Genomic DNA, 24,190 nt, shown 5'->3' on the forward strand with positions numbered 1-24,190 from the left:
AGGAATGTATACACGATCGTTTTCTTCGCGTTTTTGTTGTCGAGCATAGTCAGCCGAGCTCTCCCACGTGTCATCATGGCATTGGTCCAACTCCTGCACAGAGACACCATCTCATTGTAGTAGGTGGTCACGTCTCTTCCTCCTTGTTTGGACTGCCTTAACTTCTTCTTCAATTCGAAGATTTGAGATGAGTTGCCCAGATCCGAATACGTCTCTCTGACTGATACCCAGATTTCGTTTGCCGTCTTCATGAACAGATGAGGCTTTGCAATCAACACGTCCATCGAGTTGAGCAGCCAGGCCATTACAAGCGAGTTTTTAGATCTCCAGGCATTGTAGTCATCTTCTCCTTCCAGTTCGGTATCCTAATTTTCCCCTCCCGTCAATTGCAAGCTTCACTGATTATGACAAATCCAAAAAATTCCTTCCATTCAGTCTTTGTCCTGTGATGAGCATAAAAGAATGAACGGACGACTGAGATGTCTCCATGTTGTTTGCTTAAGTGATTGAGGAGGAGGATTTTTGGTTGGTCAGTGCTTTTTCCATAGGATTGGTTTCGAGCGTACGCTTTGATACGATGTATGTTTGGAAGGAATAATTTTTGTATATTGATCTCAGCCAAATTGGCTTAGTTAAATAGATACAGGTTAAACAAATAATGCATAAAAGTAGGAATACGTATCTAACATACACTACACTATCTGATATAACTAAATACGTATCACAATATCTGATCTAACTAGGAGATATTCTAGCTAACAATATAGACTAAAAATATACGATTTTCTACATGTTTGAATGAAAGTAAAAAGTATGTCAAAAGGAATTGTCCTTATACTTGGGGCAGCATAACTTTACTAGTTCAAAAGAAAAAAAGTTGCAATCTATTGTTTTTAAATTTATTTTTGAGAATATAAGAGGGGAAAAAACACCAACAAACACAATCTACCTGAAAGCTAATGCAGTTAAAATTACTACAATTTGAGCACATTTGCTTTTCAATTTTTATTCCGCAGATAGAAAGTAAATAACGGACGCCCACACGTTTCTTATGTTGAAGATTTAAAACCGCCGGTCACACTTGTTCTCCCACCACTCCAAGAACTTGGTCTGCGCAGCCACAGTGTCTAACTTGTAGAGTTGAAACGCGTGGTTTGCGACTTCTGATCCAAACGTGAAACCGAAAACACCCCCAGCTAGGAAGGATAGCCCGGTTCCTGTCAAATGCATAGCCGTTGTACATAAGGGTTGAGATATTATCATTAGCTATGTGCATCAACAGGTTCTTTATTTCTTTTCGTATGTCAGTGAGTTGTTTAACTAAATGAGAATAAAAGGAATTTATTTTTTAATTTGAATATGAAATTACAGGATTAAGTGAACGGATATATGAGACACAGAAATTATGGATAAATATAGTATTAATTAAGACTTCGGTATTTGTAGTATTTGAAGTGACTAGATCAGCAATAATGTTCAAGCATTTGGAGAAATTAAGTTTAGGGCAACATCATTGTAATCAGGAATGAGATTTAGACACGAGAGAAATTAACAGGTGGATTATTTTTATATATTTTTTTCCTTCCAAATATCATTATAAATCTATAAGATTTCAAGTATGGGTCAACAGGCAATTTTCATACAGCTTATGGGTGAAAGAGAGAAAGGTGTTACCATGCACACTCTTGGAGTATTTCCATGCAATCCCTGCGGTCGATACTGCTCCAAGTACACCCCCTGCAACACCAAATGTTGATGCTTCTCGCACAGTCTTCAACTGTGAAAGGAACAGATAATATCAGCTGAGAACTTGTCGAGATTTGGCTAATGCGTGGAACTAGCGGACAAGGGAGAAAAACTCGGTACTTGTAACTTATGAAGAAACATAGAAGAAGGAGTATCTACAATACCGTAAAATGGCCAAGAAAAGGATGAAGCTTAAATTATAAAGGGACGTTAGGCTCTAGGGGGGGTGAAAATTAGCTGTTAGAATAGAAATAGTATTTCCATTTAAAGGGGGGTTTTTGGTGGTCATTTGGATTTAGATTGAAAGCCCAAGCTTTTTGAAGAATTTTCAGGGTTATTTGGATTAGGATTTAAAGGCCTAAGCTTTTCGAAGAATTTTGTGTTTCTTGTGTTCATTCTAATGGAATTCAAGCTTTTCTCATCATGAAGCAGTGGAGAAAATGATTTGTGAGGATTGTCAACGAAATCCCCCATTACAGATCTTTACAGCTTCTATTTAGAAACAACACAATACGGAGCTATAGTACAAATTTGCAAACAATAACTTCAAAACAGGACAAGTTATAATACGGCATATATAATAGATCAAAGAAAATGATGCTCAACGAGCGTGGAACCTAGGTTTGGATATAAAAAATAAAAATAAATAAAAAAAAGAGTGCTGGGGAGAATAAAGAGAGTGCTAGGCTTGGAAAAAAGGAATTCAGCGATTTAGATTCCCGAAGGGACTACAGGTAAAGAAATTTGCAATAGAATAGCCTGAGATTAAGATGTTTAGGGATTTCAGGTACAAAGGATCAAACCCAACTGATGAAGTAACCACATAATGAGAACCGTGCCATGATATGATAGCAAACCCAGCGTTCACTTCTCTAGATTGTAAACATGAAATACAAAGATTTGATCTTGCTTCATTATAAAGAAATAACTTCGGATTAAAATATGCCAGAGCCTCGTGGATATTAGTCGGGCATAAACATGACACCACAGATATCGAAAAAGAAACTTAGGATCAATAATAAAAAAAATCATTTATATTCTACTCAACAGGATTTCTTTCTTTGAGCACAATTAACGTAATTACATTGAGCTATAGCAATCAAAATGCTTAGGAAAAAAAAAGTCGAGGAAAAGAATGACGAACGTCACAACTAGCAAGGTTCTTATTTCCCTCACAAATTGGGGAGGAAAATCTCCCTCTCTCTCTCATATCCTCAATTCTTTACCTTTCCCTTCTATTTGTTTCCTCATTGTAAAAATTCTAGGCCCCAACAAAGGCAATTTGATCTCAGATCAACACAGATAACGTAATAATATCAAAATATTTTGGATTCAATGCCTGTGAGCAACTAATAAATAGATATTTGTGAAAGACGTGAAAATACCTCAATACAATACTCACTGCTTGAACTTATCAACACAATTTACTATCGGAACTAATTACCATGACGAAATTGACGACACTACAAATTACGATAACAAAGCATTTTTATATCTGCTAAATTCACGCTACTTACAAATAGGATCCACATAACACAATAAAAAATATTAAATCTTTAAACACCCCAGTATCAGGATTTCAATCTATTTAACAGAAGGAAGAAACAAATTCTTCGATTTGAGGGGACAGAAAAAGCTGATCGAATTAAGAGACCTAGAAAGAAGAGAGGAAAGAAGGAAAAAAAACTGACCGTGGGTCCATGAACAGGGTCGGAAGCGATAAAGTCGTGGACATCGTCGTCGGACCAAGACGGAAGGGGTTTTTCGCGGTCGACGAACTTGTTGTAGCTGTCTACGAACGAAAATCGATCCGCCCAGAAGTCCTTAAAGCTCGCAAGGAATGATTGCGATGAGGAATCTTCGACCGCCATGTTCGTCGTCTTCAGATTGAGATGAGAAAAAGAGGAGCCTCGTGCTTTCACATTTTATTTTGTTTATATTTATTTTTCTATTATATACTGTTGATGGTCCTGGAGTTTACAGTAAGAGTGCAAAGATATCCCTGAAAACTATTTTATTTTACCTTTTAGCCTTTTCTGTCACTAAAAATGCTTTGTTGGGCAGAAAGATAAAACAAGGTGTGAAGTGTGATATAGGGTAGAGATTAGGGCAAATACAGTTTTTCATATTATTAATTCCAACTCACAGTCAAATTTAACTCTAAAAAAATCTATATTTTACATATTGATCCTCAATATTTAATATTAGGATAAATTACACTATTGCTCCTTCAACTATGACGTCGATAACGTTTCACCCCCTTAATTCTAAAATCGTACATGACAGACCTTAAAATCCTACATTGTAACAAACATCTCCTTCTGTCAAGTTTTATTAACGGAAGTCTTTACTTTGATCACGTTTCAAGCATGTGAATTGGTATTTGAGTGAAATTACATTAATACCCTTATTTAAACTTGCTAAAAACAAAAATGATGTGTTGTTATATATTTATTCGTTCATTTATTATTGATTTTATTACCTAGGATGCTTAAAATCATAGAGAAATCTCCAATGGAGTTCTATTACTGGACTGAATCAAAATCCCCAAATCTTTCCCCATCAAATCCCTTATATTTTTTCATCTGTTCGGTCCCCAATCCCTCAGCCCCATTCTCACCAACCAGGTTCTTCAACAAATCTTTAAATTCTCTCTTTCTCTATAGGGACGACCACGATGAACCCAATCTTTTTGCCTCCTCCATACTCGAACTCGCAATCCCCAAGTTCCCACTGCCAAAACAAGAAAACACCATCGTCTTTGCTGCCGAGAATCGACTATAAATCTCGTCGTTCTCTTCACCAATGCCGACATAATAGAATCAAAAGGCCTTGCCAATATCGATGTTGCTCTCGTAGTCAGTTCTCGCCCCCAAATTCTTTATGCTTAGTTACGTCGCTGTCAAATTTGAATTTTTTCATCTTCTGGTTTTTCTTGGTCGACGACGGAGATGGATTGGATTCGCTAAAAGCTGACAATGGATTTTTTTTTCTTTTTTGTTTGGGTGAGTTGTAGATTGGAAAGATTTGATGACTAGAGAGATATACAAAGAGATGTGTGAATCACATATGCTAAAAGCTAAACGCTGGTCTTTCTTGAAAAGAATATGTATGTGTGTGTTTGTGTGGATTTACCGATTTTTTAAAAAAAAAAATGTGTATGTGTGTTGTTTATGCATATGTATAAATATGCTTTTTTGTGTATATCATGAAAACATGGACAGAGATATACTAATAAAAATATTTGATTATTGATTATTTATTATTTATATATAACCAGAATAATAATAAAAAAAAACAAAAAAAAAAATACTTCTTTAGCCTTAATTCTAAAATCGTACATGACAGATCTTAAAATTCTACATCGCAACAAATTTAGTCCTTCTGTTAAAACATGGACAGAGTATAATATATCTATATATAAAATCAACATACATGATGTAAATTATTTATATATGCATAAACAACAATATTTGATTATTGATTATTTATTATTTATATATAACCAGAATAATAATAAAAAAACAAAAAAAAAAAATTCTTCTTTAGCCTTAATATTTCACACCGTCAAGTAAATTTTAACAGAAGGACTAAATTTGTTGCGATGTAGGATTTTAAGATCTGTCATGTACGATTTTAAAATTAAGGGGGTGAAACGTTATCGACGTCATAGTTGAGGGAGCAATAATATAATTTATCCTTAATATTATTAAGCATTGCTATACTCTAACAAAGTATAATATATCTATATATAGAATCAACATACATGATGTAATAAAATTATTTATTATATTATAAAATTAACAAATTATAATTTTTTTTATTTAATATTATATTATAAAATGAACATTATATTAATATAACACTTCCAAAAAAAAATTTATTGATAATATAACACTTCCATAAATAATAATAAAACAGACATAACTTAAAGTTACATGTAAATAATAATAACACATACATGAAAGCATAAAGTTACACACGAATAATTATAAAACATACATTAAAAACCTAAAATAGCCATATTGCTTACGTGGCAGCTTGTTAATTAAATTAGGTTTACACTTTTGCCCTTATTTAATTCACAGATTTTTTTTAATTAGGCAGTTTTTTTTTTCAAATTTCGAATCAAATAATGAAACCGAATAGAGAAATTTTCAAATTTGAAATTTGAAATTTCCTGCAGATTTTGAAAGTTAATAGCCCATTTATTGTTATGTATTTGGAAGTTTTTAGCGTTGACTTTAGGTAATTAGTATCTATTTTCGTGACAATTTATATGGATAAAATCTGTAAATATATTCTTCATTTATTGATATTATTTTTGTCTTCCTTATATTCATAATTTCCAGAATTTTCATGCCCAAAATATTTCCAAAATTTTTTTCAGTTTATTTACACGAATATACTGTAAATATGTTTTGTATTTACAGTGAATATACTGTAAATATGCTTTGTATTTACAATGAATATACTGTAAATATGCTTCGTATTTACACGAACATACTGTAAATATGTTTTCTATTTACACGAACATACTGTAACTGTAATCCAACAACAACACTGTCACTGTAATCCAACATTTATCCCAAGCCAAGCCAACCTAAACCGAAGCTTAAATCAAAATGTGGGCAACAACAAAAAAAAAAACAGTTCTTCGCGGAGTCCATGATTCTGATCGGGACTTTTGGACGCAAATCTCGGAGAGGAGGACGAAGTGAGTGGCGTCGGAGTTTTTCCCGGCGACGAGGCTATTCTTCGTGGTAGATCTGCCTCTCAGCGTGGACGACGGGCGGGCCCACGCGAAGTTCCAAGCCGGCGCCCATTCTTCTCGAGGAACGTCGAGAAGAGCACGAAGAACGAGACGAGGATGAAAGCGAGGTTCCAGATCACATCCTGGACTATGATCGGCTGCGAGTACGCGCAACTCTCTCCTTCGCCGGAGATTTGTTCTTCTCCGTCGTCTTCGTCATCGTCGTCAGCGAGGATGACGGCAGTGTTGTCAATGGTGCCCACAAGAAGAGTTGTAATCTTTATTTTGTACATTTGATGTAATAAAGTCTCATGAAGACTCTTGCTTGTAATTGCCTATTCATTCATTAATAAAGTTGAAACGTTCATTCATTCTTTCTTTGTTTGAAGCTTTATGATAAAACCTTAGTCTTTTAGTCCATAAACAAACTTAACAACTTACGAAGAGACAAATGTAGATTTGCATGAACAAACTCTTCGTAGTTTGCTTAAAACGATATATTCGCAATCTTAGGGTCAAAGGACTATTGACCTCAGTACGATTGTTAGAAGAATCTATGATGTCTGGTTATGAGGCATTGAGAGTTGGAGACTCTATAGTTCTTCTAGGTATCTTCCGAAGGTACTGAATTGACCAGTGCACTTCTAGAGACAAGATAAGAACAAACCATTTAACCTCTTATGTCTCGAAGTCACTATGTATGAATTGCATCATGCTTACCTTAATCCTGAAATGAGACATGCCATTTCACACCTTAGTATTCTCATTTGAGAAAGTCAGAGTTCGGACTCACTATGTGATTCCGAACAGGGCCTATTGATGAAGTACTAAGTTGTGAGTATGTCATGAGTAACTTTGTGAAGTTCTCATAGATATGGAATTCATGTACAAGATTGCTGAAATGCAATGTATGTCACCTCACGCTTTATTCCTTGGAGTGTGAATAAATGAACTGCCAGTGTCCAAATTGAGTCATGACTCTTTTGGATGAAACAATGTGACTTATTAGCTCCTCGTCAATACATTGTTTCTAACTTATTCACAAGCGACAAAGGAGTTGAGGAAATAACAGCTAGAATGGTAAAATGGTAATTTAGTAAATCCCGACTACCTGATGACATTCATGAAGGGTAAACATAGATAATATTCAGTGGATCCGCTCATCATAATTAGGTCGAATTCTTGAGTAGAAAATAAATTCATTTGAACCGAGAGATTTTCAGTGTCAGCTCTTTAGTGTAGTCAGTTGGCATTAAGCTAAACTTGGAAAAGGTTTGTGAACTTTTGAGTCCAAGTGTTTAGCTCAAGCTTTGTTCATTTGGGTCCATGAGGTCACTGTCACGAATCACATCGATAGGAATAGTTAAACTGGAAGCTAAGTCAAAACAAGAACGAAAATAGTTAAAAGGTTATTTTTGTCTTTTGAGACATAGGATGAAATGAATGTCAATAAATTTTTTGACAAGGTCATTTGATGGCATGCATCACTCGGCCAATACTAGTCTTATTGGGCCTTGTGGATTAATTTCATTTCATAAGAATTTTATTGAAAATTCTTAATGGGTCTTTCTCATGTTGTCATGAACAAATGAAGAAGCTTCTAGAAGCCCCTTCTAGAGAGACTTGGGCGCCTACCCTATAGAGAAATAGGAGAGATTATTTTGTGCATAAATGTATCAAGATACTTGCCTAAAGAAAAAAAGGAAACAAATTTGCATATGCATGCATAAGGGAATCGGCCATGTTGAGAGAAAAGGCAAGCCTTGAACAAAATAGGAAACAAATCAAGGCTTCTAGAAGCCTTGTGTTGGCCGAGTGTCTCAAAGGGAAAAAGAGGAAATTGGCTCATGAATAGGTGATATTCTATAGAAGAGGAAACTACCTTATTGAAGGTGAGACCTCTCCTATAAATAGGAGCCTCATTTCCTCACATTTCATTCATCCAAGTTTAAGAGATTTGAGAGACTCTCTCTCTAGAACTTGTGGCCGAAATCCTCTCTCTCTCTCTAGTTTATTTTTGATTTTTCTTGTTTTGGCACCTAGGTCCTCACTTGACCTAGTGTTTAGCTCTGCGACTTCAAGACTTGTTCTTAAGTCGTAGTGTTTAAAAGTGCCCACTCACTAATTCCTTTATTTCGAGTGATTTAGTGATAGAAACTTTCGTGGTTGCTCGAGGTGCCGAGGAAAGGAAGAGAGACGTGCTGCGAGGGGAGACGAGTGTTGCAAACTTTCCAAAAGCTTCTTCAAAGTTCAAGCTTCAAGAAAGGTTAGTAAACTCTTAGCTCATATTGGTTTTTAATTACATGTACTTGCTTCTTTGTCTAGGTTAGTAAAAACTGTTTTTACTTGAAAAGAAATTTTTTAAAATTCCGCCGCTTCCCGAAGCGTTTAATCTTTTTCTTAAACCCTAGATCAATTCCAACAAATGGTATCAGAGCTAAGGTCAAAGAGATGCATGTACATGTTTTTAAAATTATGAGCTTGAAAATCGTTTTCAAAAGTTTACTAATTTTGTGACAAGTTAGAATTGTTATCTTAGATTTTTTTTTAATTTATTGCTCATGCCTTTAAATTAAAAATCATGTTGATTTTCTATGAGTTTGTGATGATATTAAAACACATTAAAATCAGTTCTAAATGTTTTTAATTTTTTATATTGAAAAACGTGTTTTAAAGGTTTGAGAAATTTCGGTAAATTTTGTGACTAGTTACCTTGTCTTTCTAGTTTCTTTTATTTACCGTATTCGTTTTATGCTTATTGTTATTTCTTTTATATCATGTTATTACCTTGCTAATAAAACACAAATAAAAGCTTTAAACAACCTTCATAAAACGTTCCGTTACACTCGATTCTTTTTCGCACCTAAAAAGGACCAAGCTTTAATTATTTCTTTTTTTTCGAGCTGGAGTAAACCCGCATTAAAAGTGGCATAACTCTCTGCTCAGAAATCTAAATTTAATGATTCTTGAATCAAATTAAAGCTCTGTCTGTCCTCTGTTCAATGCCACCAGTTTCGGCTCAAAAGGACATCGGAACCGCCAGATATGGCGATTTTACTCCGAGGTGCGCGGCTGTCTGAAACTCCAGTTTTTTTTTAGAAATCCGGATTTTCAAACCCCACTACCATGAGTTATAGAACTCTAATGAGAAATTTTTCTTGAGAAAAAATGTTTTTCATATGATTATAAACATGATGTGTAAGATTAAAAGTTTTGATTTTTGAAAGATTAATTGAAATTGAGTTTTTACAAAACTAGTTTGAATTTTGAAAAACCGTTTTCACTTTCGAACTTGAAAATATTTTGTCATCCAAATCAAATAAGTTTTCAAAATTTTTTCAAAACTATATCTATATCACATATGTTCAAAATCTATATGCTCTTGAAAATTTGAATGGGAGGTCTCCTTGTAGACAAGCCGAAAAATAAAAAGATGTGTAATCTCAAACTTTCAAGTGTTCGAGTGAGTTGAAGTTCACACTTCCCTCACGCACTTTCCCGAAATAGAAAATAGGAAAAGATCGAGTATGTACCTTGTGCCTTTATGCACTAATACTGCTCTGAACATGTCGATCTAGGATTCTCTTCTAGTTGTCCGCTCTGTCGCTCTTTAACTAGGAAATCTGTTTCCGAACTTATAAGAGTCGATGAACCAACTCCAAAAACTAAGTGGGAGGGTTATACTTGTTGTTTGTAACCCACGATCCCCAACACTAATGAAAGAAGCAATTAACGTGGGACTAAGAGCCGTTCTTGCGACCCTCACTTAAATGGGAGTACTCCAAGGCGTTATTGCTTCGATCATTGCTCAATGAGCTACGTCCGAGAGTGAGACGATGATGGTAAGGCCTCCCCTTGGGGGATTGTTTTTCAAAGTTGATCTTTTGGACTAAGTGGTTGGTTGCACACTTAGGCTCAATCCCTAGTAATCCTCCCTTGAGGCTCTGCGAAAGGATGTGAGTGATCAAACCAATTTACAAGGTGGCTAGTCAAAGTTGATGTATTGACATCTTGGCTAAGCATTAATGATGTGTCATTTACTTATAAATGGAGATTTTTTGCGGCCTTCTCTTGAGGGAGTAAATTATCGTTTAGTTTATAACACCTTTGAATTTTATCAAAGTCTTAAACAAACTTAAATCCTAAACCAAAGACTAATCATAAACTTGTTTCAACTTATATAGGCAATATGTCTCTCAACCATCTCTCAATCTTTCTTTCCTCGATCAAACTCAAAAACGAAAACTACCTAGATTTGAAACGTAACCTCGACATAATACCTACCGTTAACAAGCACAAATGGGTACTCACCACCCCGTGTCCTCCTCTGACGAATGATGATTCAACTCAAGAGGACAATGACGCCTTAGCGGCCTGGCTTCGATCCGATGAGATTGTGAGGTGCAATATCTTGGCATCTATGAACAATATGTTGAAAGAGCAACATCGTGACATCGAGACTGCCGCTGACATGCTCTACAATCTCCTTGAGATGTTTGGAGGGCAAATGCGTCAAACAAGGCTACAAGCAGTCCGACAGTTTATGAACTGTCATATGCAGGCTAGGACTCCTGTTGGAGACTTCATGATACTGATCATTAGTTTTCTAAATAAAATGGAAATCCTGGGATCTGAGATTGATGGGAAGAATGTCATGGATATGATCTTAGAAACTCTCCCCGCATCTCTTGATACCTCCAAGATGAACTACTCCATAAACAAGCTAGAGTACACTGTTACCAAGCTTGTGAAGGAACTTCATACTGCTGTAGGTCTCACTAAGAGAAAGAGGAATCAAGGAGAGGCACATGCTACTGAGCAAAAAGCCTCCGCCTCTGGAACTAAGAAGAGACCTCGCAAGGCCGATAAAAAGAACTGTCCTGCCTATCTCAAAGCAAAGGAACATAGTATTGTACTAGTTACCGAAGCATGCTTAGTAGCTGATAATGTATCAACGTGGATTCTTGACTCCGTTGCTACTAACCATATTTGTTGTTCCTTGAATGGTTTCAAGAAAACCAAAAGCTTAGAGGAAGGCGAGTTCTGTTTCAAATGGGGTGATGGGAGCCTGGTGTCTGCAAAGGTTGTGGGATCCGTGACGCTGTCTTTTGAAGACCGCACTTTAAACTTGAATAATGTTTATTTTGTTCCTACCTTTGGGAAGAACTTAATATACGTTGCTCGTCTTCGTGAGCAAGATTATTGTTTAAAGTTCATTAAGAATGGAATTCGTATTTCATTTCCTGATAATTCTTTTGTCACTGATGCATGTATGAAGAATGCTCTTTTCTACATCTATCTCACTCAACCTTCTCTTTTAGACACCGAAATAGATAATGATCTAATTAGGGAGCCAAAGAGGATCAAACTTTCTGAATCCTCCGATCTAACAAAATCAACACACCTATGGCACTTAAGACTTGGCATATCAGTCTAGAAAGGATTAAGAGACTTGTGAGGGATGGTCCACTCCAAGCCTCTGCAATAGGTTCACTACCTACTTGTGAATCCTGCATAGAAGGAAAAATGACTAAGCGACCTTTCTCTGATAAGGGTCGAAGAGCCACTGAGTTGCTGGAACTAGTACATTCTGATGTATGTGGTCCGCTCAACCAACAGGCACGTGGAGGATACGAATACTTCGTTACCTTCACCGATGATTACTCACGATATGGGTTTGTCTATTTGCTCAAACACAAATCCGAGACCTTTAACGTATTTAAGGTCTTTAGGGCTTTAGCGAAAAGCAAACTGGCAAAGTGATCAAAACCCTTCGATCTGATCGAGGTGGTGAGTATATGTCTGGAGAGTTCGATGACTTTCTTAAAGAAGAAGGTATCGCTTCTCAGCTTACCGCACCTGGCACACCTCAACAAAACGGAGTGTCAGAGAGAAGAAACCGAACTCTTATGGAGATGGTTAGATCAATGATGAGTTACTCATCACTCCCTATTTCCTTTTGGGGATATGCCCTTGAAACAGCCGCCTATATTCTGAACCAAGTTCCATCCAAAACGGTTCCTGGTACTCCTTATGAACGATGGACTGGCCGTAAAGTGAATCTTGGCCGCATCCGAATTTGGGGTTGCCCTGCACACGTGCTGAGGCAAAAGACTAGCAAGTTGGCTAGTAGGTCAGAATTGTGCCTGTTTGTGGGATATCCAAAGGAAACCAAATGTTTTACTTTCTATAGTCCCGAGGACGATAAGACTTTCGTTAGCACGAATGCTCGTTTCCTTGAGGAGGACTTTATGAAGGATGCAAAACCTAGAAGCAAAATTGTGCTTGAAGAAAAGTTGGTTGAGGAAGCTTCTACCTCATCTGTAAGAACTGTTCTTACCCCAACTGAAACACAACCTAACTCATCAGAATCTCGTCAAGTAGTACTTAGATGTAGTGGGAGGGCTACTCAAAAGCCTGACAGGTACATGTCTTATGGAGACTATCTTGTAGCCGTCTCTGACATGGATGATCCTGTTTCCTATAGCCAAGCGATGGCTTGTTCTGAATCAAACCTTTGGCTTGACGCCATGAAAGTTGAAATGCACTCGATGTATGTCAACAAAGTCTGGAAACTTGTAGACCTTCCCGAAGGGATTAAACCCGTAGGGTGTAAGTGGATATACAAGAAGAAAATGGGTCCTGATGGGAACGTCGAGACGTTCAAAGCACGACTTGTGGCGAAGGGTTATACCCAACAAGAAGGGATTGAATATGAAGAAACCTTCTCGCCAGTCGCGATGCTTAAATCCATCCGCATACTCCTATCCATAGCTGCAGCTCTCGACTATGAGATCTGGCAAATGGATGTCAAGACAGCCTTTCTGAATGGCAATCTTGACGAGCGCATTTACATGGCTCAACCAGACGGTTTCGTGGAAGAAGGTCAAGAGACCAAGGTTTGTGAGTTGCTTAAGTCCATTTATGGATTAAAGCAAGCATCTAGGTCATGGAATATTATATTCGATGAAACTGTAAAGAGCTTTGGCTTTGAACAGTCAATAGATGAGCCTTGTGTTTACAAGTTAATACACGAAGGTAAAGTTGTGTTTCTGGTACTATATGTCGATGATATACTACTCATTGGTAATGACGTGGGTAAGTTATCTGAGGTTAAGGTCTGGCTGGGAAAGCAATTCGATATGAAGGATCTAGGAGAAGCCGCGTACATTCTGGGGATCCAAATCTTTCGAGATAGGAAAAACCGGACCCTGTCACTCTCTCAAGCATCTTATATTGATAAGATAATGGATCGCTTCTCGATGCAAGACTCCAAGAAGGGCCAAACACCATTTAGGCATGGAGTTTCACTCTCTAAGGACCAGTCTCCCAAGACTGCACAAGAGATTGAAGACATGAGGAAAATTCCTTACGCCTCTGCCGTAGGAAGCCTTATGTATGCTATGCTTTGCACTAGACCTGACATCTGTTTCGCCGTTGGCGTAGTTAGCCGTTTCCAATCCAACCCTGGACCCGAGCACTGGATTGCTATTAAGCATGTTCTTAAGTATCTTCGAAGAACTAGGAACTTAATGCTTACATACTCAGGTACTGACCTGACTATGACGGGATATACTGACTCCGATTTTCAAGCGGATAAGGATTCCAGGAAATCCACTTCGGGATCTGTGTTCATCCTTAATGGTGGAGCTGTTGTGTGGAGAAGTATTAAGCAATCTTGCATTGCTGACTCCACAATGGAAGCAGAATATGTGGCTGCTTGTGAAGCATCCAAAGAGGTTGTATGGCTTAGAAAATTCCTTAAGTATTTGGAAGTTGTTCCAAACGTCGACGACCCCATGACCCTTTATTGTGATAATAGTGGGGCTGTCGCTAACTCAAAGGAACCTAGAAGCCATAAGCGCTCTAAACATATTGAGAGGAAATACCATTTGATTCAAGAGATCGTGCAGCGCGGAGACGTGGAAGTGAAGAAGATCTCAACGGTGGACAACCTAGCAGATCCATTCACCAAGGCCCTAGCGAACAAGGTCTTCGACCAACATCGTGAGGGATTAGGCATGAAAGACTACACACATCTTCTTTGAGTCAAGTGGGAGTTTGTTGTCAATGGTGCCCACAAGAAGAGTTGTAATCTTTATTTTGTACATCTGATGTAATAAAGTCTCATGAAGACTATTTCTTGTAATTGCTTATTCATTCATTAATAAAGTTGAAACGTTTATTCATTCTTTCTTTGTTTGAAGCTTTATGATAAAACCTTAGTCTTTTAGTCCATAAACAAACTTAACAACTTACGAAGAGACAAATATAGATTTGCATGAACAAACTCTTCGTAGTTTGCTTAAAACGATATATTCGCAATCTTAGGGTCAAAGGACTATTGACCTCAGTACGATTGTTAGAAGAATCTATGATGTCTGGTTATGAGGCATTGAGAGTTGGAGACTCTATAGTTCTTCTAGGTATCTTCCGAAGGTACTGAATTGACCAGTGCACTTCTAGAGACAAGATAAGAACAAACCATTTAACCTCTTATGTCTCGAAGTCACTATGTATGAATTGCATCATGCTTACCTTAATCCTGAAATGAGACATGCCATTTCACACCTTAGTATTCTCATTTGAGAAAGTCAGAGTTCGGACTCACTATGTGATTCCGAACAGGGCCTATTGGTGAAGTACTAAGTTGTGAGTATGTCATGAGTAACTTTGTGAAGTTCTCATAGATATGGAATTCATGTACAAGATTGCTGAAATGCAATGTATGTCACCTCATGCTTTGTTCCTTGGAGTGTGAATAAATGAACTGACCAGTGTCCAAATTGAGTCCTGACTCTTTTGGATGAAACAATGTGACTTGTTAGCTCCTCGTCAATACATTGTTTCTAACTTATTCACAAGCGACAAAGGAGTTGAGGAAATAACAGCTAGAAGGGTAAAATGGTAATTTAGTAAATCCCGACTAGCTGATGACATTCATGAAGGGTAAACATAGATAATATTCAGTGGATCCGCTCATCATAATTAGGTTGAATTCTTGAGTAGAAAATAAATTCATTTGAACCGAGAGATTTTCAGTGTCAGCTCTTTAGTGGAGTCAGTTGGCATTAATCTAAACTTGGAAAAGGTTTGTGAACTTTTGAGTCCAAGTGTTTAGCTCAAGCTTTGTTCATTTGGGTCCATGAGGTCACTGTCACGAATCACATCGATAGGAATGGTTAAACTGGAAGCTAAGTCAAAACAAGAACGAAAATAGTTAAAAGGGTATTTTTGTCTTTTGAGACATAGGATGAAATGAATGTCAATAAATTTTTTGACAAGGTCATTTGATGACATGCATCACTCGGCCAATACTAGTCTTATTGGGCCTTGTGGATTAATTTCATTTCATAAGAATTTTATTGAAAATTCTTAATGGGCCTTTCTCATGTTGTCATGAACAAATGAAGAAGCTTCTAGAAGCCCCTTCTAGAGAGACTTGGGCGCCTACCCTATAGAGAAATAGGAGAGATTATTTTGTGCATAAATGTATCAAGATACTTGCCTAAAGAAAAAGAGGAAACAAATTTGCATATGCATGCATAAGGGAATCGGCCATGTTGAGAGAAAAGGCAAGCCTTGAACAAAATAGGAAACAAATCAAGGCTTCTAGAAGCCTTGTGTTGGCCGAGTGTCTCAAAGGGAAAAAGAGGAAATTGGCTCATGAATATGTGATATTCTATAGAAGAGGAAACTACCTTATTGAATGTGAGACCTCTCCTATAAATAGGAGCCTCATTTCCTCACATTTCATTCATCCAAGTTTAAGAGATTTGAGAGACTCTCTCTCTAGAACTTGTGGCCGAAATCCTCTCTCTCTCTAGTTTATTTTCGATTTTTCTTGTTTTGGCACCTAGGTCCTCACTTGACCTAGTGTTTAGCTCTGCGACTTCAAGACTTGTTCTTAAGTCGTAGTGTTTAAAAGTGTCCACTCACTAATTCCTTTATTTCGAGTGATTTAGTGATAAAAACTTTCGTGGTTGTTCGAGGTGCCGAGGAAAGGAAGAGAGACGTGCTGCGAGGGGAGACGAGCGTTGAAAACTTTCCAAAAGCTTCTTCAAAGTTCAAGCTTCAAGAAAGGTTAGTAAACTCTTAGCTCATATTGGTTTTTAATTACATGTACTTGCTTCTTTGTCTAGGTTAGTAAAAACTGTTTTTACTTGAAAAGAAATTTTTTTAAATTCTGCCGCTTCCCGAAGCGTTTAATCTTTTTCTTAAACCCTAGATCAATTCCAATAGGCAGCGAGGAGGCGGAGAGAGAAGGATGAGGGTGTTGATGGAGTGGTGTGGTGGCTTCGGAGGGGAGGGTGGGTTGTGGAGAGAGTGATCGCAGCCAATTATTTATGCATTTTTTTTCCTTTTGGATTATGTTTCGTTCGGTTACTTGTGGTGGTTTTAATTTGGTTTAAATGAATATCCCTCGAAATCCGCGCGAGTAGTTAATGCCGAAATCTGATTTATTTTTTTAATTAAATGTATATATTTCTTGGGCGGGAAACTGCTGGACATATGCATCATTTCGTCTGCTGTAAATAAATGACACTGACTATTTACAGCATATTAACGAAAGGTGGGCTAAAAAAAATTGCTTATTTCGGGAGGCCATTTAACTTAATTACCCTTACTTTATTCAATATACCCTTATCCAACATTCTAGATAAGAAAAATCTTCGAAGTTGTATCTTGGACATTCATCAGATTACATCTATCCCTAGGATTGTAACTTTAAATTGTCTATAAATAGCAAACTTTGATATCAATTCTTCACACTTCCAACTACCCCATCTTCTAAAAAAAATGTATTTATCTCGTGGTACATCATTCGATAATCAAGAACATGTATTGTTATGTCATGTGTATTTAAAAATATCACAAGACCCAATCGTAGGCATAAACCAGTCCAGAAAAAACTTCTGGAAAAAAGTTGAAAAAATTACAATGAACAAAAATGAGAGAGCTGAGAAAGTAGAAGTGATAGATCTTGTCAAGGCAGGATGGGTGTTATTCTTTATGCAATTAGGAAGTTAAAGAGTTATATGATCTAGGTGGAAACTATGCATCCAAGTGGGGCATCCGAACAAGATATTGTGAGTACAAATTCAATGCATATATATATATATATAAATGTTTATGTATATATTATTTTCATTTCCTATTTATATATGTCTATACACATGTATATATAAACATTATATTGGCCAAATAAATTTTGCAGATGGACAAAGCAAAGATGTTATTGGTGCAAGATCCAAAGCTTAAAAAAGGTTTTAAATTTGATCATGTATGGCTTTGAAGGATATTCCAAAGTTCACAGACAATGTCAACATTGGTATTCCAGCTTCTTCAAGACAAAATACTCGTACTGTTGGGAGCCATACGCCTGAGTCTCCAACACCGCAATCTCCAGTTTTATCTTCATTTTCAATCAATTTAAGTAGTGACGATGGTGGTGAAAATTCATCTGAACGTCCTATAGGGATTAAGAAAGCAAAATTAAAAAGAAAAATGGTCCAAGATAATAATTCATCCCTTAATAATTTGAAATTAAAAGAAAGTTCATTAAGTAGGGGCAAAAATTATGAGATGGCTCAACAACGTTTACAAAATCAAACAAAAAATTTGCCCTAAAAGAAAGTGAGGAGGAAAATAAAATTTTGTTAAGAGATTTGAATTCCATCACTGATCCTAACACACGTGAGTTTATTCGATCCGAGCAAGCAAGAATCATACAAAAGAGAACTCAGCAGCAACAACGACAACAACCTCGAGTTGCGCCTAATTATTATGGCCAATTTTTTTAGTGACATTGGAGGTTCATGGTCTGATTTACCAGAGTATTATTCGGTTCTAATATATTATGAAGTATTTTGTAACTGCTTTTATTGTTATAGTATTAGTCGGTTTTAATGTTGTCTCGTACTCATCTACTATTGTGATTTTAATTTTCTTTTATTTTAATTTGTGTCAAGTTTGAGTATTAATGTAATTTTATTTTATAATTTTGGGTGTTAATGTAATTTAGTATTGTACTCTTTTTTTTAGTTTGTTAATTTAAATTTTAATATTAATAGCATGTGTGTTATGCTTTTTTTAGGGTAATCTAGCAACGTAGTTAATTTCAAACATGGTTTTAAGGATGTAGCCAACGTTTGGTAAATTTTGTAATCTAGCCATTTACAGAAATAAACGGCTAGAAAATATCGAAAATACCCTTATGTAACATAAATCATAGAAACCAAATATTAGCCAATGTTTCAGCCAGCCGAAGTTTATCGTGCGTAAAATAAACGGAAATTAATTGAAATTAACAAAACAGCGGAGATTAACAAAAAATTAGAAAGAAACAAACGCTCAATAACCAACTTTTCCAAATATAGAAATTTTTTCAAAATTCTAAATATATACATGTGTATTAACTTCGAAAATTCGTATTGAAAATTTGATCGGCTTGTGAATAACACCGTATTAAATGCGTATTAAAGGAAATGAAAGAAATAGCAATTGTAATACCATCGACCTCTACCTGCACATATGTAAATTTACCATAATTAACAGAAATTAACAAAGCAACGGAGATTAACAAAAAATTAGAAAGAAATAAGAAAATGCTCAATAACAAACTTTGTCAAATATAGAATTTTTTAAAATTCTAAATATATACACGTGTATTAACTTCAAAAAAATTGGTTGATCAAACGTGGGCTACAAGTTTTGTAAGCAAATTCTAGTAGTGGATATTATAGTAATTAACATCTTACATAATTAAGACACGTCATCATTTTTTGCTAGAGTGAAAATTTGGACGAAACGTTGGCTAGATTACAATTTCAACGTTTCAGGTGGCTTAGTTCGACTAATTTTTCTTTTTTTTTTATTGATCAAGTAGTAAAATATTTCAATTTATTGAATAAAAAAGATCTATTTAAAATATTTTATTTTTTGTACCAAAAAATAAAATATTTTACTAAACTTTGAAAAACGGGGTCAATTTTAAAAATCCATACAAAAAATGAGGACTAAAAAAAAAATTAGGTGCTACAGTGCACCCTCAAATTTGAGGGTACACTATACCACACCCTCATTTTAAGGATATACGGGTTGGGTTGGAGACAAGCAGACCCTCATTTTTTAAGTTTTGTGGGCTACGTTGGAGAAGCCCTTAGCGAATGTATCCAATATAGAAGATAGTCTTAAACTATAGGTATCTCTCCCTATCCGGTAGTTATTTACTTTAAATTTATTTTTAGGTAAGAAAAATAAAAAATAACGGTATCTAGACAACATATAGTTTTTTTTTTCAATTTACCTAAGTAATAATATTTCAATTTTAAATTTTTATTAAAAAATAATATATTTATTGACAAACACTTCAATGTCTCGACTAATTTATACTCCAAAATCAATTTATAATTGATTATCCAAAAAAGTCGTATGTTAAAATGCACTTTTGCTGCAATTGAGGATCGGTTTTGGGCTCCGACTTCATTTTAAACCTAAAGGCGTTAAAATCGTCATACCATGACAAAGAATCGGAGCTCTTCATTCTTCGGGCGTTATATAGACTACAATGCATGTTTGGGTGCCATCGTCGCGGACTTTTTTTTATCAGTGTTGAAGAGGTGTTCGCTGAACTTGTCATCGGGCTTTTACGAATCGGCGTAGTCGAAGTTTTTTGTCGGTTGTCATTTATGGTTCTGGGACTAGAGAAGTGAAGAAAAAAAATGTTACGGATTGCGAGTGAGGAGAGAAGGGCAGAATTGAAAGAAAAACAAAAGGCGAGAGACATTTTTTTTATGGCAAAAGTGGTTTATCTCGAGACTTCGAATGTGAGGAGAAAAATAGAGGGACTTAAATAAAATAAAAAATAAAAAAGTACTTTTACATAAATCCGTAAATATTTACGTTATGTTTGATTTTGGTGAAGTGGTGTTAAAATGATAATATTCATGTAAATTTCCCCAACTAAATTGTGCCAAATGCTTCAGTTATTTTTATTTTGGTAAAAGGAAAAGCATGCTAATATTTGTTTCCAATCTCAATTTAGGCTCGAAATCAACTTCAATTCTACTTCAACAATTGATTTCACATATACTTAAATTCACTTTGATCATATATTGTGGTAATGTCATTTAATTTCTGAGCTACAGTTGTGCCTTAGATTATGTTTGCATGCTCTTACATAGTTTGTTTAAATATTGATTTGGAATTTTTTTTTTTATATTTCCGCACGCTAATAATTTTGATTAATTTTTATAAATTCACATCACATGTTTCAAACAACATCTACTACTATCCCTACTCTTCATTTTCTTACGTGTGGGTGTGCCACTTTAAATTCATTATATGGAATACTCAAAATAGTTCCTAATTTGTGTAGCGATAATTTTACTCCATTTCCAAACTGAGGTCCAAAAATATTTAAAAAAAAAAAGGATGAAACTCTTAGAATCATAGTCTGGTATGGACATTTCTATTTTTTTTTTTTTTTTTGCTACATAGTTTTATTGTTGAATAATAGCTCATTGGCCAAACAAGCTTATACCACACCGTACAAGTGTCTGTCTACATCCTGTATCCGTCGGAGCTGAAATTCGAAGGTTCTTTAAACAACACCAACAACACCAACTCCTTGAGAAATCCAAAGTAGAAGGAGCAAAGGCACCAATTAAATAGAGTAGAAATAACATTATTCCAAGTTGTAGACTGCGATGAAAGGCATGAGGACACTCCCGAGCCAGAGCTTGCCGTCCCTCTCCTCGACTTCGCTGACGGCCCTGACAACCTTGCCGTGAGAGTCCTCGAGTATCTGCACAATCTTGCCCTCGGGGCTGTACTTGATCACCACCGCGTGCTGCCGTCCCCCGATGTGGAGCAAGTAGTGGATCTTGGCCGATATCGGGAGCTTGAGAAGGAACTTCCTCAGGCTCGGGTAGAGCCCCGTCACGTAGCTGAACGTCGTCCTCCGGCTGTGGATCGCCACCCAGAACTCCCCCTTCTCGTTCGTCCTCACGTTGTCCGGAAACCCCGGCAGGATCGCAAATACCTCAGTGGTCCCCGCTTTTTCCCCTTTCAACCAGTACTTGCGCAGCCTGCGTGGGGGCGGGGTTTTTTTGTCCTTCTTATATTCTAAATTATGGTCTCTCTATCTCTACTACTACATACACTATGTTTTCGTACCTTCCGACAGCGCCGTCGCAGAAAAGAAAGAAGGACCCGTCTTTGCTGAGGGAAAGGCCGTTGGCGAAATGGACGTTCTCGACCAGCACTGTGGTCTCCTTCGTCTTCGGGTCGTATTTCAGAACCCTCCCGCTGTCTTCCCCGGCGAAAATCAGCTGCAAGAAGTTCCTGGGTCGGGGAAAAAAGGAATAAACCGTCACGAGAGATTCGGAATCGTTGAGTCAATGAAGGGGGTTTTACCTCCTCTGGAACTGAGTACTGCTGTCGGTGAAATAGATGTTGCCTTGGTCATCGACGTCGAGGTCGTTGGTGAATCGCAGCGGAGCTCCGTGGACTTGGTCGGTGAGGAGCGTGGCGAGGCCGCCTTCGGGGCCCACCTTGAAGAGGCCGAGATAAGCGTCGGCGATGTACATATCGCCCGTGTTCTTGTCGAACCTCAGCCCCAAAGGGCGGCCACATATGTGCTCGTTCGCTAGGTAGCTCATCGCCGATGGCTTAGGATCACACTTCCCTGACCTTTCATCAGTAACCCCCAACACAAGCACAACACATCAAAACCATGGCCAAAAAGGAAACAAAGAGAGCGAGAGAGACCTGTTGGAGGAAGTGACTGCGAAATCGGTCCAAGAGAGACCGTCCCAGAAGAGAACCCTGCCGTCGGCGACGCCGGTGTAGGGCCCTCTGCCGAGGGAGTCGAAGACGATGCTCTCCGGGCCCTGAACCTGGTTCAGGAACCTGATCTCCGATCTCTGGAGCAAGTTTTGAGCGTCCCTCTCGGTGGGGAGATCGGACCAGGGCGAGAGGTCCACGCGGTGGGTCTCGAAGCCGGGGAAGTCGGAGATGGCGCTGTGGCCGAGGGGGTCGGTGGCGCAGTACAGCGCCAGAAGGAGCGACGCCGCGCCGATCACTCTGCCGACCGTCATCGCCATGGAATCACGAGTTACACTGGTTTTACTTTTGCCTCTCTGTGGGTGCGAGTATTATAATATTGTGATTTTTATGGTGGCGCACGTGAAGTGTTTGTTAAGAAGTAGGTTTGCACGTTTCTTTCCGGGGGAAGGAAGGCAGGCAGGTAAACTTGAAGGCAATTTATGTTTGAACTATTTTCTTTTTCTTCTTCTAATTTATTGTCATTTCATTAAATATCGTCTGCGAAAGGTTGGTTGTTGAACTAGATAATGCAAGATTGCATGTGACTTATCCGGATACGGATACATAAAAAAATAAAATTTATAATATCAAATAGTTGTATAATACTATAATTACCCTCAATTAAAACCGTACTTTAATTATTCCAATATCAAGAAAATAGTTTAATTCGTATTTATGTCTCATCTAATATGTCGAATGCAATTTATCTTAATTTAAATTATTTTTTTACTTATTAAATAATTAGACTAAAATTTTAACTTATGAATATATCCAATTTTGCTTCCGTTTTCTAATGTCTCTCTCATTCAACTTCTTGTGTAGTAGTATAAGTATTTCGTATTGAGCTACCATCCACTCATGGTAAATAAATTTCATCACTGTTTTCGATTTTATATAGTTCTTCCAAATTTAATTTGATTTTTAGTTAAATTGTCTTACAAATATTTTTTTGACTTTTTTGTATTGAGCAACAATTCAATGCATACAGTACAAACATGTTAGCAATATTGTATTAATATTGACGGAAAAAATAAGACAAATTGCATGGAAGAAAATACACGTAAAAAGGTTACAAATAAACCTCCTAAACCTTAAAACCGGAAAACAAAACGGGAAAAATAGTCGAGGCCCGTTGAACGGTCTCCTTGAAGCTTTTTATCGCTCTCCCACGAATGCTGGAACTTGAGCGAAAGCCTCCCAGGATACAACGACTAGCAGAGGCAAGCTTAGCATCGATACACTTGACTCTCGGCGAACTAGGACCTGTGCGAAACTATCACCAAGACGAAGCAAAAAGAAAAGAATTTTTGGGGAAGAGAGAGCTCGGGAACAGTGGGGAAAATAAGGAATTCATTTGTCTTTTGAATGAGAGTTGATGCCTCTTTATATAGGCCAAGGCTACGTCGGTTTGAAGTTCAAAAACGTCCAGCCTTAAAGGCATTAAACTCAGGCTATTACAACCATTTAACACACCGTTTTTGTATTCAAACCATGCGAACCGTCCATGTAACGTTTTCAGTTTTTCCAGCCTTAATGGCATTAATCCACAGCCATAATGCGCACTTAAAGATCAAAAACCATTGAATAGAAGCATACAACTGTTGGCTTTCATTCTCAAACGTACACTTCGGTACTTCGTCCGGTCGAGCTCGTCTAGTCGAGCTCGTCCAGTCGAGCTGGAATGACTTCGACACTTCGCCCAGTCGAGCTCGTCCAGTCGAGCTGGAATGACTTCGTCACTTTGTCCAGTCGACCTCGCCCAGTCGAGCTGGAATGACTTAGTCACTTCGTCCAGTTGACCTCGTCACTTCGTCCAGTTCAGCTCGTCACTTTCTCATTCACCTTAAGTCCGATTTTGGC

General features: G+C 37.2%; 2 protein-coding genes across 2 annotated transcripts; both read right to left on the reverse strand.

Annotated features, from left to right (window-relative positions):
* Positions 1–861: 861 nt before the first annotated feature.
* On the reverse strand, positions 862–3,685 carry SDH6 (succinate dehydrogenase subunit). Its single transcript, XM_089629729.1, has 3 exons — positions 3,438–3,685; positions 1,675–1,777; positions 862–1,217 (listed from the first exon to the last, which is right to left on the reverse strand). Exons 1-3 carry the CDS (start codon positions 3,615–3,617, stop codon positions 1,063–1,065), a joined length of 438 nt encoding a protein of 145 aa, XP_089485855.1. The 5' UTR covers positions 3,618–3,685; the 3' UTR covers positions 862–1,062.
* Positions 3,686–20,958: 17,273 nt separating this feature from the next.
* LOC149381087 (protein STRICTOSIDINE SYNTHASE-LIKE 3-like) lies at positions 20,959–22,739 on the reverse strand. The gene is made up of 4 exons (XM_089601666.1): positions 22,274–22,739; positions 21,920–22,195; positions 21,680–21,847; positions 20,959–21,591 (listed from the first exon to the last, which is right to left on the reverse strand). Exons 1-4 carry the CDS (start codon positions 22,606–22,608, stop codon positions 21,189–21,191), a joined length of 1,182 nt encoding a protein of 393 aa, XP_089457792.1. The 5' UTR covers positions 22,609–22,739; the 3' UTR covers positions 20,959–21,188.
* Positions 22,740–24,190: the final 1,451 nt, after the last annotated feature.

This window comes from Urtica dioica, chromosome 11 (assembly GCF_054948205.1).
Source record: "Urtica dioica subsp. dioica isolate 48M chromosome 11, U.dioica_male_clone48M_v1_H2, whole genome shotgun sequence".
NCBI classification, from domain to species: Eukaryota; Viridiplantae; Streptophyta; class Magnoliopsida; order Rosales; family Urticaceae; genus Urtica; species Urtica dioica.

Excerpts from the sequence above, each read along its gene's own strand:
- SDH6 (XM_089629729.1), bottom strand. The coding sequence starts at position 3,617 with ATGGCGGTCGAAGATTCCTCATCGCAATCATTCCTTGCGAGCTTTAAG. Across the intron at positions 1,778-3,437 it reads ACCCTGTTCATGGACCCACG|TTGAAGACTGTGCGAGAAGC; the intron begins GTCAGTTTTTTT and ends TTCCTTTCACAG. Across the intron at positions 1,218-1,674 it reads ATACTCCAAGAGTGTGCATG|GAACCGGGCTATCCTTCCTA; the intron begins GTAACACCTTTC and ends TGCATTTGACAG.
- LOC149381087 (XM_089601666.1), bottom strand. The coding sequence starts at position 22,608 with ATGGCGATGACGGTCGGCAGAGTGATCGGCGCGGCGTCGCTCCTTCTG. Across the intron at positions 22,196-22,273 it reads GCAGTCACTTCCTCCAACAG|GTCAGGGAAGTGTGATCCTA; the intron begins GTCTCTCTCGCT and ends TACTGATGAAAG. Across the intron at positions 21,848-21,919 it reads AGTACTCAGTTCCAGAGGAG|GAACTTCTTGCAGCTGATTT; the intron begins GTAAAACCCCCT and ends TCCCCGACCCAG.